This window comes from Oncorhynchus keta, chromosome 9, assembly GCF_023373465.1.
Source record: "Oncorhynchus keta strain PuntledgeMale-10-30-2019 chromosome 9, Oket_V2, whole genome shotgun sequence".
NCBI lineage: Eukaryota > Metazoa > Chordata > Actinopteri > Salmoniformes > Salmonidae > Oncorhynchus > Oncorhynchus keta.
The window spans coordinates 6341618-6358661 of record NC_068429.1 but is presented as its reverse complement, the minus strand read 5'-3'; the positions used below and the strand labels follow the sequence as shown (position 1 = coordinate 6358661).

At 57.0% G+C, this 17044-nt stretch overlaps 2 protein-coding genes across 70 annotated transcripts in view; both read right to left on the bottom strand.

Moving 5' to 3' along the window:
* The window catches only part of LOC118381220 (cingulin-like protein 1), a 93751-nt gene that overhangs the window by 13463 nt on the left and 63244 nt on the right, over positions 1–17044 (bottom strand). For 46 of the 47 annotated variants that reach the window (XM_052524941.1, XM_052524937.1, XM_052524947.1 and 43 more), the window contains 2 exons: positions 13418–13705; positions 12745–12846 (listed from right to left, as the gene is read on the bottom strand). In XM_052524941.1, coding sequence (XP_052380901.1) covers positions 12745–12846; positions 13418–13705 — 390 coding nt within the window. The remainder of the gene's footprint in view (positions 1–12744; positions 12847–13417; positions 13706–17044) is intronic. The other variant, XM_052524983.1, reaches the window with a different exon arrangement.
* LOC127931674 (uncharacterized) overlaps positions 13740–17044 on the bottom strand; it is a 5497-nt gene continuing 2192 nt past the window's right edge. For all 23 annotated transcript variants that reach the window (XM_052524984.1, XM_052524992.1, XM_052524993.1 and 20 more), the window contains one exon: positions 13740–17044. This exon is cut by the window's right edge. In XM_052524984.1, coding sequence (XP_052380944.1) covers positions 14525–16393 — 1869 coding nt within the window. In that variant the 5' untranslated portion in view covers positions 16394–17044 and the 3' untranslated portion in view covers positions 13740–14524.

Sequence of the window (17044 nt, the reverse complement as noted above, 5' to 3'; positions counted from 1 at the left end):
GGGGAGGGAGAGAACAGGGGGAAGGGAGAGAACAGGGGGACGGGAGAGAACAGGGGGAAGAGAGAGAACAGGGGGAAGGGAGAGAACAGTGAGAGGGGAAGGGAAGGGAGAGAACAGGGGGAAGGGAGAGAACAGGGGGAAGGAGAGAACAGGGGAAGGGAGAGAACAGGGGGAAGGGAGAGAACAGGGGGAAGGGAGAGAACAGGGGAAGGGAGAGAACAGGGGAAGGGAGAGAACAGGGGGAAGGGAGAGAACAGGGGGAAGAGAGAGAACAGGGGAGGGAGAGAACAGGGGAAGAGAGAGAACAGGGGGAAGGGAGAGAACAGGGGGAAGGAGAGAACAGGGGAAGGAGAGAACAGGGGGAAGGAGAGAACAGGGGGAAGGGAGAGAACAGGGGGAAGGGAGAGAACAGGGGGAAGAGAGAGAACAGGGGGAAGGGAGAGAACAGGGGGAAGGAGAGAACAGGGGGAGGAGAGAACAGGGAGAGGGAGGGAGAGAACAGGGAGAGGGGAGGGAGAGAACAGGGAGAGGGGAGGGAGAGAACAGGGAGAGGGGAGGGAGAGAACAGGGGGAAGGAGAGAACAGGGGAAGGAGAGAGAACAGGGGAAGAGAGAGAACAGGGGAAGAGAGAGAACAGGGGGAAGGGAGAGAACAGGGGGAAGGGAGAGAACAGGGGGAAGGGAGAGAACAGGGGAAGGGAGAGAACAGGGAGAGGGAGAGAACAGGGGGAAGGGAGAGAACAGGGGAAGGGAGAGAACAGGGGGAAGAGAGAGAACAGGGGGAAGAGAGAGAACAGGGGAAGGGAGAGAACAGGGGGAAGGAGAGAACAGGGGAAGGAGAGAACAGGGGGAAGGAGAGAACAGGGGAAGGGAGAGAACAGGGGGAAGAGAGAGAACAGGGGGAAGGGAGAGAACAGGGGGAAGGGAGAGAACAGGGGGAAGGGAGAGAACAGGGGGAAGGGAGAGAACAGGGGGAAGGGAGAGAACAGGGGGAAGGGAGAGAACAGGGGGAAGGAGAGAACAGGGGGAAGGGAGAGAACAGGGGGAAGGGAGAGAACAGGGGGAACAGGGGGGAAGGGAGAGAACAGGGGGAAGGGAGAGAACAGGGAGAGGGGAGGGAGAGAACAGGGAGAGGGGAGGGAGAGAACAGGAGAGGGGAGGGAGAGAACAGGGAGAGGGAGAGAACAGGGGGAAGGGAGAGAACAGGGGAAGGGAGAGAACAGGGGGAAGGGGAGAGAACAGGGGGAAGGGAGAGAACAGGGGGAAGGGAGAGAACAGGGGAAGGAGAGAACAGGGGGAAGGAGAGAACAGGGGAAGGAGAGAACAGGGGGAAGGGAGAGAACAGGGGAAGGGAGAGAACAGGGGGAAAGGAGAGAACAGGGGAAGGAGAGAACAGGGGGAAGGGAGAGAACAGGGGGAAGGAGAGAACAGGGGAGGGAGAGAACAGGAGAGGGGAGGGAGAGAACAGGGAGAGGGGAGGGAGAGAACAGGGGAGGGGAGGGAGAGAACAGGGAGAGGGGAGGGAGAGAACAGGGGGAAGAGAGAGAACAGGGGAAGGGAGAGAACAGGGGGAAGAGAGAGAACAGGGGGAAGAGAGAGAACAGGGGAAGGAGAGAACAGGGGGAAGGAGAGAACAGGGGAAGGAGAGAACAGGGAGAGGGGAGGGAGAGAACAGGGAGAGGGGAGGGAGAGAACAGGGAGAGGGGAGGGAGAGAACAGGGAGAGGGGAGGGAGAGAACAGGGGAAGGAGAGAACAGGGAGAGGGGAGGAGAGAACAGGGGGAACGGAGAGAACAGGGAGAGGGGAGGGAGAGAACAGGGGGAGGGGAGGGGAAGGGAAGGGAGAGAACAGGGAGAGGGGAGGGAGAGAACAGGGAGGGGAGGGAGAGAACAGGGAGAGGGGAGGGAGAGAACAGGGAGGGGAGGGAGAGAACAGGGGAAGGGAGAGAACAGGGAGGGGGGAGAGAACAGGGAGAGGGGAGGGAGAGAACAGGGGGAAGGGAGAGAACAGGGAGAGGGGAGGGAGAGAACAGGGGGAAGGGAGAGAACAGGGAGAGGGGAGGGAGAGAACAGGGGGACGGAGAGAACAGGGAGAGGGGAGGGAGAGAACAGGGAGAGGGGAGGGAGAGAACAGGGGGAAGGGAGAGAACAGGGAGAGGGGAGGGAGAGAACAGGGGGAACGGAGAGAACAGGGAGAGGGGAGGGAGAGAACAGGGGGAACGGAGAGAACAGGGAGAGGGGAGGGAGAGAACAGGGGGAACGGAGAGAACAGGGAGAGGGGAGGGAGAGAACAGGGGGAACGGAGAGAACAGGGAGAGGGGAGGGAGAGAACAGGGGGAAGGGAGAGAACAGGGAGAGGGGAGGGAGAGAACAGGGGAATGGAGAGAACAGGGAGGGGAGGGAGAGAACAGGGGGAACGGAGAGAACAGGGAGAGGGGAGGGAGAGAACAGGGAGAGGGGGGAGGAACTGGAGAGAACAGGGAGAGGGGAGGGAGAGAACAGGGGAAGGAGAGAACAGGGAGAGGGGGAGGGAGAGAACAGGGGGAACGGAGAGAACAGGGAGAGGGGAGGGAGAGAACAGGGGGAACGGAGAGAACAGGGAGAGGGAGGGAGAGGGGAAGGGAGAGAACAGGGAGAGGGGAGGGAGAGAACAGGGGAACGGAGAGAACAGGGAGAGGGGAGGGAGAGAACAGGGGAACGGAGAGAACAGGGAGAGGGGAGGGAGAGAACAGGGGAACGGAGAGAACAGGGAGATGGGATGGAGAGAACAGGGGAACGGAGAGAACAGGGAGAGGGGAGGGAGAGAACAGGGAACGGAGAGAACAGGGAGAGAGGGGAGGGAGAGAACAGGGGGGAGAGAACAGGAGAGGGGAGAGAGAACAGGGGGAAGGAGAACAGGGAGAGGGGGAGAGAACAGGGGGAATGGAGAGAGAACAGGGAGAGGGAGGGAGAGAACAGGGGAGAGGAAGGAAGGAGAGAACAGGGGAGGGGAAGGGAAGGAGAGAACAGGGGAGGAGGGAGAGAACAGGGGGAGGAAGGGAGAGAACAGGGAGATGGGATGGAGAGAACAGGGGGAAGGGAGAGAACAGGGGGAAGGGAGAGAACAGGGGGAAGAGAAGAGGGGAAGGGAGAGGGGGAAGAGAGAGAACAGGGGGAAGGGAGAGAACAGGGGAAAGGAGAGAACAGGGGGGGAGAACAGGGAGAGGGGAGGGAGAGAACAGGGAGAGGGGAGGAGAGAGAGAGGGAGGGAGAGAACAGGGAGAGAGGAGGAGAGAACAGGGGGAAGGGAGAGAACAGGGGGAAGGAGAGAACAGGGGGAAGGAGAGAACAGGGGGGAAGAGGGAACGGAGAGAACAGGGGAAGGAGAGAACAGGGGAAGGGAGAGAACAGGGGGAAGGGAGAGAACAGGGAGAGGAGAGAACAAGGGGAGGGAGAGAACAGGGAGAGAGAACAGGGGAAGTGAGAGAGGGGGAAGAGAGAGAACAGGGGGGGAGAGAGAACAGGGGAAGGAGAGAACAGGGGAAGGGAGGGAACAGGGGAGGGAGAGAACAGGGGGAAGGGGAGAAGGGGGAAGGAGAGAACAGGGGGAAGGAGAGAACAGGGAAGGAGAGAACAGGGGGAAGGGAGAACAGGGAAGGGAGAGAACAGGGGGAAGGAGAGAACAGGGGGAAAATGAAGGGCATGGGAGAGAACAGGGGAGGAGAGAACAGGGGGAAGGGAGAGAACAGGGGGAAGGAGAGAACAGGGAGGGAGGGAGAGAACAGGGAGGGGAGGGAGAGAACAGGGAGAGGAGGGAGAGAACAGGGGAAGGAGGGAGAACAGGGGGAAGGGAGAGAACAGGGGAAGAGAGGGGAAGGAGAGAACAGGGGAAGGAGAGAACAGGGGGAAGGAGAGAACAGGGGAAGGGAGAACAGGGGAAGGGAGAACAGGGGAAGGGACAGAACATGTTAGGGGAAGGGATGGAGAGAACAGAGAGAACAGAGGGGGAGAGAACAGGAGGGAGGGAGAGAACAGGGGGAAGGGAGAGAACAGGGGAGGGGAGGAGAGAACAGGGGAGAGGGAGAGAGGGGAAGGGAGGGAAGAACAGGGGAAGGGGAGGGAGAAGAAAGGGAGAGAGAACAGGGGAAGAAGAGAACAGGGGGGAAAGAGGAGAACAGGAGAGAACAGGGGGAAGGAGAGAAAGGAGAGAACAGGGGGAAGGGAGGGAGAGAACAGGGAAGGGAGGAGAACAGGGAGAGGGAGGGAGAGAACAGGGGGAAGGGAGAGAACAGGGAGGGGAGGGAGAGAACAGGGGGAGGAGAGAACAGGGAAGGGGAAGGAGAGAACAGGAGGGGAGGGGAAGGAGAGAGAAAGGGGAGGGGGAGAGAACAGGGGAGAGGAGAGAACAGGGAGGGGAACTAATAGGAGAGAACAGGGAGAGGGGAGGGAGGAGAGAACAGGGAGAAGGGAGGGAGAGAACAGGGAGAGGGAGGGAGAGAACAGGGGAACGGAGAGAACAGGAGAGGGAGAGAACAGGGAGAGGGGAGGGAGAGAACAGGGGGAATGGAGAGAACAGGAGAGGGGAGGGAGAGAACAGGGAGGAACAGGGATGAGGGGAGAGAACAGGGAGAACAGGGGGGGGAGAGAACAGGGGAAGGAGAGAACAGGAGAGGAGGGAGAGAACAGGGGGGAGAGAACAGGAGGGGAGGGAGGAACAGGGGAATGGAGAGAACAGGGAGAGGGGAGGGAGAGAACAGGGGGAATGGAGAGAACAGGAGAGGGAGGAGAGAACAGGGGGAACGGAGAGAACAGGGAGGGAGGAGAGAACAGGGGGAAGAACGGGGAGAACAGGGGAGGGAGAGAACAGGGGGAACGGAGAGAACAGGGGAGGGAGAGAACAGGGGAGAACAGGGAGGGGAGAGAACAGGGAGAGGGAGGGAGAGAACAGGGGGAACGGAGAGAAGAGGGGAGGAGAGAACAGGGGAAGGGGAGAGAGAGAAGGGAGAGGGGGAACGGAGAGAACAGGGGAGAGGAGGGAGAGAGAACAGGGGGAAGGGAGAGAACAGGGAGAACAGGGGAGGGAGAGAACAGGGGAACGGAGAGAACAGGGAGAGGGGAGGAGAGAACAGGGGAACGGAGAGAACAGGGAGGGGAGGAGAGAACAGGGGAACGGAGAGAACAGGGAGAGGGGAGGAGAGAACAGGGGGAACGGAGAGAACAGGAGAGAACAGGGGAGGAGGGAGAGAACAGGGGAGGGGAGGGGAAGGAAGGAGAGAACAGGGAGGGGAGGAGAGAACAGGAGAGGGGAGGGAGAGAACAGGAGGGAGGAGAGGGAGGAGGAGAGAACAGGGGTGGAGGGGAATATAAGGGAGAGAACAGGGAGGGGAGAACAGGGGGAACGGAGAGAACAGGGAGAGACAGGGAGGGAGAGAACAGGGGAGGGGAGAGAGAACAGGGAGAACAGGGGAGGGAGAGAACAGGGGGGAAGGGAGAGAACAGGGAGGGGAGGGAGAGAACAGGGAGGAACAGGAGAGGGGAAGGAGAGAACAGGGAAGGAGGGAGAGAGGGACAGGGGGGAGAGAACAGGGAGGAACAGGGAGAGGAGAGAACAGGGGGAAGGGAGAGAACAGGAGAGGGGAGGGAGAGAACAGGGAGGGGGAGGGAGAGAACAGGGAGAGGGGGAGGGAGAGAACAGGGGGAACGGAGAGAACAGGGAGAGGGGAGGAGAGAACAGGGGGAACGGAGAGAACAGGGAGAGGGGAGGGGAGAACAGGGGGGAAGGGAGAGAACAGGAGAGGGAGGGGAGAACAGGGGGAATGGAGAGAACAGGAGAGGGGAGGGAGAGAACAGGGGGAACGGAGAGAACAGGGAGAGGGGAGGGAGAGAACAGGGGGAACGGAGAGAACGGGGAGAGGGGAGGGAGAGAACAGGGGGGGAGAGAACAGGAGGGGAGGAGAGAACAGGGGGAAGGAGAGAACAGGGAGAGGGGAGGGGGAACAGGGGGAACGGAGAGAACAGGGAGAGGGGAGAACAGGGAGAGGGAGGGAGAGAACAGGGGGAAGGGAGAGAACAGGAGAGGGGAGGGAGAGAACAGGGGGAATGGAGAGAACAGGGAGAGGGGAGGAGAGAACAGGGGGAACGGAGAGAACAGGGAGAGGGGAGGGAGAGAACAGGGGGAACGGAGAGAACAGGGAGAGGGGAGGGAGAGAACAGGGGGAACGGAGAGAACAGGGAGAGGGGAGGGAGAGAACAGGGGGAAGGAGAGAACAGGGAGAGGGGAGGGAGAGAACAGGGGAATGGAGAGAACAGGAGAGGGGAACAGGGGGAAGGGAGAGAACAGGGAGAGGGGAGGGAGAGGGAGAGAACAGGGAGAGGGGAGGGAGAGAACAGGGGAAGAGGGAGAGGAGGGAGAGAACAGAGAGAACAGGGAGAGGGGAGGGAGAGAACAGGGGAACGGAGAGAACAGGGAGGGGAGGGAGAGAGGGGAACGGAGAGAACAGGGAGAGAGGGGAGGGAGAGAACAGGGGAAGGGAGAGAACAGGGAGAGGGGAGGGAGAGAACAGGGGAAGGAGAGAACAGGAGAGGGGAGGGAGAGAACAGGGGGGGAGAGAACAGGGAGGGGAGGGAGAGAACAGGGGGAGAGGGAGAGGGAGAGAACAGGGGGAGAGAACAGGGAGGGGAGGGAGAGAACAGGGGGAAGAGAGAACAGGGAGGAGGAGAGAACAGGGGAACGGAGAGAACAGGGAGAGGGGAGGAGAGAACAGGGGGAATGGAGAGAACAGGGAGAGGGGAGGGAGAGAACAGGGGAATGGAGAGAACAGGGAGGGAGGGAGAGAACAGGGGAGGGGAGGGGAAGGGAAGGGAGAAGGGAGAGAACAGGGGAGGGGAGGGAGAGAACAGGGGGAGGGAGAGAACAGGAGAGGGGAGGGAGAGAACAGGGAGAGGGGAGGGAGAGAACAGGGGAGGGGGGAATGAGAGAACAGGAGAGGGGAGGGGAGAGAACAGGGGAGGGAGAGAGGGAGAGAACAGGGGGAAGGAGAGAACAGGGAGAGGGGAGGGAGAGAACAGGGGAAGGGAGGGAGAGAACAGGGAGAGGGGAGGGAGAGAACAGGGGGAGGGAGAGAACAGGGAAGGGAGAGAACAGGGAGAGGGGGGAGAGAACAGGGGGAGGAGAGAACAGGGAAGGGAGAGAACAAGAGAGGGGAGGGAGAGAACAGGGAGAGGGGAGGGAGAGAACAGGGGAGGGGAGGGAGAGAACAGGGAGAGGGGAGGGAGAGAACAGGGGGAGGAGAGGGAGAACAGGGAGAGGGGAAGGAAGAGAGAGAACAGGGAGGGAGAGAACAGGGGGGGGAGAACAGGAGGGGAGGAGAGAACAGGGAGAGGGGGAGGGAGAGAACAGGGGGGAGGGAGAGAACAGGGAGAGGGGAGGGAGAGAACAGGGGAACGGAGAGAACACAGAGGGGAGAGAACAGGGGAGGAGAGAACAGGGAGAGGGGAGGGAGAGAACAGGGGAACGGAGAGAACAGGGAGAGGGGAGGGAGAGAACAGGGGGAAGGGAGAGAACAGGGAGAGGGAGGGAGAGAACAGGGGGAATGGAGAGAACAGGGAGAGGGGAGGGAGAGAACAGGGGGAACGGAGAGAACAGGGAGAGGGAGGGAGAGGGAGAGAACGGGGAGAGGGGAGGGAGAGAACAGGGGGAAGGGAGAGAACAGGGAGAGGGGAGGGAGAGAACAGGGGGAACGGAGAGAACAGGGAGAGGGGAGGGAGAGAACAGGGGGAACGGAGAGAACAGGGAGAGGGGAGGGAGAGAACAGGGGGAACGGAGAGAACAGGGAGAGGGGAGGGAGAGAACAGGGGGAACGGAGAGAACAGGGAGAGGGGAGGGAGAGAACAGGGGGAAGGGAGAGAACAGGGAGAGGGGAGGGAGAGAACAGGGGGAACGGAGAGAACAGGAGAGGGAGGGAGAGAACAGGGGAACGGAGAGAACAGGGAGAGGGGAGGGAGAGAACAGGGGGAACGGAGAGAACAGGGAGATGGGATGGAGAGAACAGGGGAACGGAGAGAACAGGGAGAGGGGAGGGAGAGAACAGGGGGAACGGAGAGAACAGGGAGGGAGGGAGAGAACAGGGGAACGGAGAGAACAGGAGAGGGGAGGGAGAGAACAGGGGGAACGGAGAGAACAGGGAGAGGGGAGGGAGAGAACAGGGGGAATGGAGAGAACAGGGAGAGGGGAGGGAGAGAACAGGGAGGGAGGGGAAGGGAAGGGAGAGAACAGGGGGGGAAGGAAGGGAGAGAACAGGGGAGGGGAGGGAGAGAACAGGGGGGGGGAAGGAGAGAACAGGGAGAGGGAGGGAGAGAACAGGGGAGGGGAGGAGAGAACAGGGGGAGGGAGGGGAAATGAAGGGAGAGGGAGAGGGAAGGGAGAGAACAGGGAGGGAGGGAGAGAACAGGGAGGGAGGGAGAGAACAGGGGAAGGAGAGAACAGGGAGAGGGAGGGAGAGAACAGGGAGAGGGGAGGGAGAGAACAGGGAGAGGGGAGGGAGAGAACAGGGGAGAGGGGAGGGAGAGAACAGGGGGAAGGGATGGAGAGAACAGGGAGAGGGGAGGGAGAGAACAGGGAGGGGGGGGAGCGAACAGGGGGAAGGAGAGAACAGGGAGAGGGGAGGGAGAGAACAGGGAGAGGGGAGGGAGAGAACAGGAGAGGGGAGGGAGAGAACAGGGAGAGGGGAGGGAGAGAACAGGGGAAGGAGAGAACAGGGAGAGGGGAGGGAGAGAACAGGGAGAGGGGAAGGGAAGGGAGAGAACAGGGAGAGGGGAGGAGAAGGGAGGCAACAGGGAGAGGGGAAGGGAAGAGAGAGAACAGGGAGGGGAGGGAGAGAACAGGGGGAAGGGAGAGAACAGGGAGGGGAGGGAGAGAACAGGGAGAGGGGAAGGAAGGAGAGAACAGGGAGGGGAGGGAGAGAACAGGGGGAAGGGAGAGAACAGGGAGGGGAGGGAGATAACAGGGGAGGGAGAGAACAGGGGGAAGGGAGAGAACAAGGAGGGGAGGGAGAGAACAGGGGAAGGGAGAGAACAGGGGGAAGGGAGAGAACAGGGGAGGGAGAGAACAGGGGGAAGGGAGAGAACAAGGAGGGGAGGGAGAGAACAGGGGGAAGGGAGAGAACAGGGAGGGGAGGGAGAGAACAGGGGGAAGGGAGAGAACAGGGGGGAGGGGAGGGAAAGGAAGGGAGAGAACAGGGAGAGGGGAGGGAGAGAACAGGGGGAGGGAAGGGGAAAGGAAGGGAGAGAACAGGGAGAGGGGAGGGAGAGAACAGGGGGAGGGGAGGGGAAGGGAAGGAGAGAACAGGGGAGGGGAAGGGAAGGGAGAGAACAGGGGGAGGGGAGGGAGAGAACAGGGGGGAGGGGAAAGGAAGGGAGAGAACAGGGAGAGGGGAGGGAGAGAACAGGGGGAGGGGAGGGGAAAGGAAGGGAGAGAACAGGGAGAGGGGAGGGGAAGGGAGAGAACAGGGAGGGGAGGGAGAGAACAGGGAGGGAGGGAGAGAACGGGGAAGGGAGAGAACAGGGAGAGGGGAGGGAGAGAACAGGAGGAAGGGAGAGAACAGGGAGAGGGGAGGGAGAGAACAGGGAGAGGGGAGGGAGAGAACAGGAGGAAGGGAGAGAACAGGGAGAGGGGAGGGAGAGAACAGGGAGAGGGGAGGGGCAGGAGAGGGGAGGGGAAAGGAAGGAGAGAACAGGGAGAGGGGAGGGAGAGAACAGGGAGAGGGGAGGGAGAGAACAGGGGGAGGGGAGGGGAAAGGAAGGGAGAGAACAGGGAGAGGGAGGGAAGGGAAGGGAGAGAACAGGGGAGGGAAGGGAAGGAGAGAACAGGGGGAGGGGAGGGAGAGAAGAGGGGGAGGGGAGGGGAAAGGAAGGGAGAGAACAGGGGAAAGGAAGGGAGAGAACAGGGGAGGGGAGGGAGAGAACAGGGGGAAGGGAGAGAACAGGGAGAGGGGAGGGAGAGAACAGGGGGAAGGGAGAGAACAGGGAGAGGGGAGGGAGAGAACAGGGAGAGGGGAGGGGAAGGGAAGGGAGAGAACAGGGAGAGGGGAAAGGAAGGGAGAGAACAGGGAGAGGGGAGGGGAAGGGAGAGGGAGGGGAAGGAAGGGAGAGAACAGGGAGAGGGGAAAGGAAGGGAGAGAACAGGGAGAGGTGAGGTGGAGGGAGCCAACAGGGAGAGGGGAGGGGAAGGTGAGAGAACAGAGAAGGGAGGGGAAGGTAGAGAACAGGGAGAGAGGAGGGGAGATGGATGGATAGACCAGGGAGAGGGGAGAGGGAGGGAGCCGAGAGGGAAAGGGGAGAGGGAGGGAGAGGGGAGATGGGATTTACAATCATATTCAGCGCCTTGCAAAAGTATTCATCCCCCTTGGGGTTTTTCCTACTTTGTTGCCTTACAACCTGTAATTTAAATGGATTTTTATTGGGATTTCATGTAATGGACAAACACAGAAAATAGTCAAAATTGGTGAAGTGAAATTAAAAAATGAACTTGTTTATTATAAAAAATAAAAATTCTTAACAGAAAAGTGGTGCGTGTATATGTATTCACCCCCTTTGTTATGAAGCCCCTAAATAAGATCTGGTGCAACCAATTACCTTCAGAAGTCACATAATTAGTTAAATAAAGTCCACCTGAGTGCAATCTAAGTGTCACATGATCTCAGTATGTATATAGCTGTTCAGAAAGGCCCCAGAGTCTGCAACACCACTAAGTAAATGGCACCATGAAGACCAGGGAGCTCTCCAAACAGATCAGGGACAACACCACTAAGTAAATGGCACCATGAAGACCAGGGAGCTCTCCAAACAGATCAGGGACAACACCACTAAGTAAATGGCACCATGAAGACCAAGGAGCTCTCCAAACAGATCAGGGACAACACCACTAAGTAAATGGCACCATGAAGACCAAGGAGCTCTCCAAACAGATCAGGGACAACACCACTAAGTAAATGGCACCATGAAGACCAAGGAGCTCTCCAAACAGATCAGGGACAACACCACTAAGTAAATGGCAACATGAAGACCAAGGAGCTCTCCAAACAGATCAGGGACAACACCACTAAGTAAATGGCAACATGAAGACCAAGGAGCTCTCCAAACAGATCAGGGACAACACCACTAAGTAAATGGCAACATGAAGACCAAGGAGCTCTCCAAACAGATCAGGGACAACACCACTAAGTAAATGGCAACATGAAGACCAAGGAGCTCTCCAAACAGATCAGGGACAACACCACTAAGTAAATGGCACCATGAAGACCAGGGAGCTCTCCAAACAGATCAGGGACAACACCACTAAGTAAATGGCACCATGAAGACCAGGGAGCTCTCCAAACAGATCAGGGACAACACCACTAAGTAAATGGCACCATGAAGACCAAGGAGATCAGGTAGGTCTCCAAACAGATCAGGGACAAAGCTGTGGAGAAGTCCAGACCAGGGTTGGGTTATAAAACAATATCCAAAACTTTGAACATCCCACAGAGCACCATTAAATCCATTATTTAAAAAATTGAAAGAATATGGCACCATAATCAACCTGCCAAGGGAGGGCCGCACACCAAAACGCACCAAAACGGACCAGGCAAGGTGGGCATTAATCAGAGAGGCAACAAAGAGACCAAAGATAACCCTGAAGGAGCTACAAAGCTCCATATCGGAGATTGGAGTATCTGTCCATAGGACCCCTTTACACTGTACACTCCACAGAGCTGGGCTTTATGGAAGTGTGGCCGGAAAAAAAGCCATTGCTTAAAGAAAAAAATAAGCAAACACGTTTTGTGTTTTACCAAAAGGCATGTGGGAGACTCCCCAAACATATGGAAGAAGGTACTCTGGTCAGATGAGACTAAAATTGAGCTTTTTGGCCATCAAGGAAAACGCTATGTCTGGCGCAAACACAACACCTCGCATCACCCCGAGAACACCATCCCCAGCCGTGAAGCATGGTGGAGGCAGCATCATGCTGTGGGGATGTTTTTCCATCGGCAGGGACTGGGAAACGGGTCAGAATGGAAGGAATGATGGATGGCGCTATAAATACAGGGAAATTCTTGAGGGAAAACCTATTTCAGTCTTCCAGAGATTTGAGTCTGGGACGGAGGTTCACCTTCCAGCACGACAATGACCCTAAGCATACTGCTGAACCAACACTTGAGTGGTTTAAGGGGAACATTTAAATGTCTTGGAATGGCCTAGTCAAAGCCCAGACCTCCAATCCAATTGAGAATCTGTGGTATGACTTAAAGATTGCTGTACACCAGCAGAACCCATCCAACTTGAAGGAGCTGGAGCAGTTTTCCCTTGAAGAAAGAGCAAAAATCCCAGTGGCTAGATGTGCCAAGCTTCTAGAGACATACCCAAGAGACTTGCAGCTGTAATTGCTGCATAAGGTGTCTCTACAAAGTATTGCCTTTGGGGGGTGAATAGTTATGCACGCTCAAATGTTCAGTTTTTAAAAATCTTATTTCTTGTTTGTTTTGCATTAAAACATATGTTGTATCTTCGAAGTGGTAGGTATGTTGTGTAAATCAACTGATACAACCCCCCCCAAAAAAAATATATATTTTAATTCCAGGTTGTAAAGGCAACAAAATAGGAAAAATGCCAAGGTGGGTGAATACTTTCGCAAGTGTGCAATAATATCATCACTCTTTCCTCTCTAAGACAAGTGGCGAAACATTTGTTTGTGTATCATAATAATAATCCCATTTTGCTGAGTGTCTTACCTTTTGCTCTGACATCCGGTTCATTCCAGGGTTGTAGTCCGTGGAAGCCGCTGTAGCGTAGGGACTGTTGAACACCCTGGGAGGACTCTCAAAACCTCCCACCTAGACAACACACAGAAACAGTACATTGATTAAAACACATAAATAAAAACATTCACGTTCTAAAAAATGTTGTCTTTTAACATTACGGTCGATTCCAATATTGATTTTAATATTGATATTATTGTAACGCCTGTTGTACACCAGTAGGTGGCGCTGCATCATAAAGCCCAGGTCTAAGGTGGGTCACACCATGCTCCTACAGTACAGCAGTTGGAGCAGACAGACATTTGCTGATCTGCTTAAGTCTACAGACAGCATCTGGTGCTGATCAGTTTAGTTAGAGTGGGTGGACAACAGGTCGTTCCCCTGGCCCCCATTCCCCCATCTCGGCCCCTGGTGGTCCTTGGCAGAACTGGCCCCTGAAGGCCCAAGCCCCAGCCCTAATCCTGTCCCTTGGGCCATGTCTGATTCTCCTGGCCCCTAGCAGTACTGGCCACAACCACCACCCCTGAATGAATCCCCTGGCCCCTGCAGGCCCAAGCACCAGACCTGTTATTGGTCCCCAGCCCTGTGTGATTCCCCTGTCCCCAGTACCAGCCCTAAGTGATCCCTAGCCCCCCCGAGCCTTCACCCTGTCTGACATGGTGTCCCAGTCCCGAGAGGCAAGCGATTCCAGGGACCCGCGGAAGTTTGGCCCGAATCTGGAGCTAGCGCTGTCCAAACGGGAACTGTTCCTGGGTTCTCTCCCGTTCCCGTTCTCTCTCCCAGACGTTCCATTCGTATCCCTGGATCCGTTCCCAATCGTGTCTCCATCCAGGAACAGCTGATATTTGGGGTTCTGGCGGACTTTGACAGGATTGGAGGGCTCGTTCTCAGACGGGGGACTTTCGGGCTGCTTGTTGGGATCAAAGTCTGATTCCTGGAGGAGAAGAAGATATTAAATGTATGGCTGGAGGGATGGAGAGAGAGGGGGGGGTGAGAGAGAGAGAGAGAGAGAGAGAGAGAGAGAGAGAGAGAGAGAGAGAGAGAGAGAGAGAGAGAGAGAGAGAGAGGAAAGAGAGAGAGGAAAGAGAGAGGGGGGGGTAGAGAGTGGAAGAGAGAGAGGGAAGAAAGAGAGAGAAAGAAAGAGAGAGAGGGAAGAAAGAGAGAGAAAGACAGAGAGAGAGAGAGAGAGAGGAAAGAGAGAGAGGAAAGAGAGAGGGGGGGTGGAGAGGGGAAGAGAGAGAGGGAAGAAAGAGAGAGAAAGACAGAGAGAGAGGGAAGAAAGAGAGAGAAAGACAGAGAGAGAGGGAAGAAAGAGAGAGAGAGGAAAGAGAGAGAGGGGGTTAGAGAGCGGAAGAGAGAGAGGGAAGAAAGAGAGAGAAAGACAGAGAGAGAGGGAAGAAAGAGAGAGAGAGGAAAGAGAGAGAGAGAGAGAGACAGAGAGAGGGAAGAAAGAGAGAGAAAGACAGAGAGAGAGGGAAGAAAGAGAGAGAAAGACAGAGAGAGGAGCACTGCACAGGGAGCGTTTGAAGGTGCCGTATGTTAAGAGATCTGAGATCGTATCATGTGCAAATCAACCAGTGAATTACGCTGAACAGACATGCAAGGCTGTGATGTGAAGGTCAGTGTGGCATCCTCATACAGCAGACTGGTAACAACATCATTAACAGCCGACAGCTTCTCACACAGAAAGGCAGAAGCCACTGAATAAGCTGTGGTTAGGATCAAGCCATTAGTTTGAGTCGGTACATTGGGGTTAGATGCACATGCAATCATTTATTGACTGCTTTCGTCGACACTGTCTCTGTCCCTGTCTCTGTCCCTGGCTCTGTCCCCGTCTCTGTCCCCTGGCTCTGTCTCTGTCCCCGGCTCTGTCCCCTGGCTCTGTCTCTGTCCCCGGCTCTGTCCCCTGGCTCTGTCTCTGTCCCCGGCTCTGTCCCCTGGCTCTGTCTCTGTCCCCGGCTCTGTCCCCTGGCTCTGTCTCTGTCCCCGGCTCTGTCCCCTGGCTCTGTCTCTGTCCCCGGCTCTGTCCCCTGGCTCTGTCTCTGTCCCCCGGCTCTGTCCCCTGGCTCTGTCTCTGTCCCTGGCTCTGTCCCTGGCTCTGTCTCTGTCCCCGGCTCTGTCCCCTGGCTCTGTCTCTGTCCCTGGCTCTGTCCCCGGCTCTGTCCCCTGGCTCTGTCTCTGTCCCCTGGCTCTGTCCCCGTCTCTGTCCCCTGGCTCTGTCTCTGTCCCTGGCTCTGTCCCCTGGCTCTGTCTCTGTCCCTGGCTCTGTCCCTGGCTCTGTCCCCTGTCTCTGTCCCCTGGCTCTGTCCCCTGGCTCTGTCTCTGTCCCTGTCTCTGTCCCCGGCTCTGTCCCCTGGCTCTGTCTCTGTCCCTGGCTCTGTCCCCTGGCTCTGTCCCCTGGCTCTGTCCCCTGTCTCTGTCCCTGTCTCTGTCCCTGTCTCTGTCCCCTGGCTCTGTCCCCTGGCTCTGTCTCTGTCCCTGGCTCTGTCCCTAGCTCTGTCTCTGTCCCTGGCTCTGTCTCTGTCCCTGGCTCTGTCCCCTGGCTCTGTCTCTGTCCCTGGCTCTGTCCCCTGGCTCTGTCCCCTGACTCTGTCCCCTGTCTCTGTCCCCTGACTCTGTCCCCTGGCTCTGTCTCTGTCCCCTGGCTCTGTCCCCTGACTCTGTCCCCTGTCTCTGTCCCCTGACTCTGTCCCCTGTCTCTGTCCCCCGTCTCTGTCCCCTGGCTCTTTCTCTGGCTCTGTCTCTGTCCCCTGACTCTGTCCCCTGTCTCTGTCCCCTGTCTCTGTCCCCTAGCTCTGTCCCTGACTCTGTCCCCTGTCTCTGTCTCTGTCCCCTGGCTCTGTCCCTGGCCCTGTCTCTGTCCCCTGGCTCTGTCCCTGGCTCTGTCCCCTGGCTCTGTCCCCGGGCTCTGTCTCTGTCCCCTGTCTCTGTCTCTGTCCCCTGGCTCTGTCTCTGTCCCCTGGCTCTGTCCCCTGGCTCTGTCCCCTGGCTCTGTCTCTGTCCCATGGCTCTGTCCCCTGTCTCTGTCCCCTGGCTCTGTCCCCTGGCTCTGTCCCCTGTCTCTGTCCCCTGGCTCTGTCCCCTGTCTCTGTCCCCTGGCTCTGTCCCCTGTCTCTGTCCCCTGGCTCTGTCTCTGTCCCTGGCTCTTCTGGGAATGACTGTCTGAAGTAATGCTGGGGTGAGAGGAGAATGTCTTCAGCCCCCTCAAGCTGGGTTGGACTGGGTTGGACTGGGTTGGACTGGGACTGGGAGGTGGACTTGACCACTGTCTTCTCAGTCTCCGATTGGCCAGTCCTGGCTGTGGACATCTGTACTGTGGTACTACTGGGAGTGTTTTGTGTTGGACAGGGAGGTCTGATTGGCCAGTCCTGGCTGTAGACATCTTGATTGGCCGGTTAGTGTCTTCAGGCAGGCATCCGCTCCTGACGGAACTGATGAGCCATTCTCTGTTCTCTGAGCGTGAGATCAGCTCTTTAACACTCCCAGAGTGGGTCAAGGTACTAGGAGTTAGACAACGTCTCTCTGGTTGTGGCCGGTTCCTGTTCACTGAACTCCTGCCTTGCTCTGCAGTCGTGCTAGAGGCAGGATACTCCCCAGGTCTCTTTAACAGCAGTGGTTTCATCACAGGCACGGTGGGGCTCCGTGGTGAGCGTTTCCGCTCGGTACAGATCTAGGATCAGCTTCCCCCTGCCCCCAATCCTAACCGTAACCAAAAACAAAAACTGATCCAAGATCAGCGTCAAGGCTCTTAGGGGCAACTTGAACCCTACTCTCACAGTGGGACAGAGGGCATGAGCAGGTAACGATGCTGTCTGTCTGAAACCTTTACTCTGGGACTCTTGTTGTTTTCATTAGCTGTTACATTTCATACATCTTCCTTTTAACAGGTGAGCAGTGGAAAGAGTAAAGACCGCTTGCTTTTATAACACAATATCCTGTCCGCTAATTCACTCACAGCTGGAATAGGGAAAATACTAACTGATACCATGGAAGAAAAGGTAGGAGTCAAACATTAGCTAGTATCTGATCCATAACAGAAAAGGCCCTGCTGTGGTGAGACAGGAGTCAAACATTAGCTAGTATCTGATCCATAACAGAAAAGACCCTGCTGTGGTGAGACAGGAGTCAAACATTAGCTAGTATCTGATCCATAACAGAAAAGGTCCTGCTGTAGACTGTCTACCTCCAGTAGACTGTGTCTCCATCACCCTTCATTCTGAGTCAGTCACCAGAGGCCTTATACCTCCTGTAGACTGTGTCTCTATCCATCACC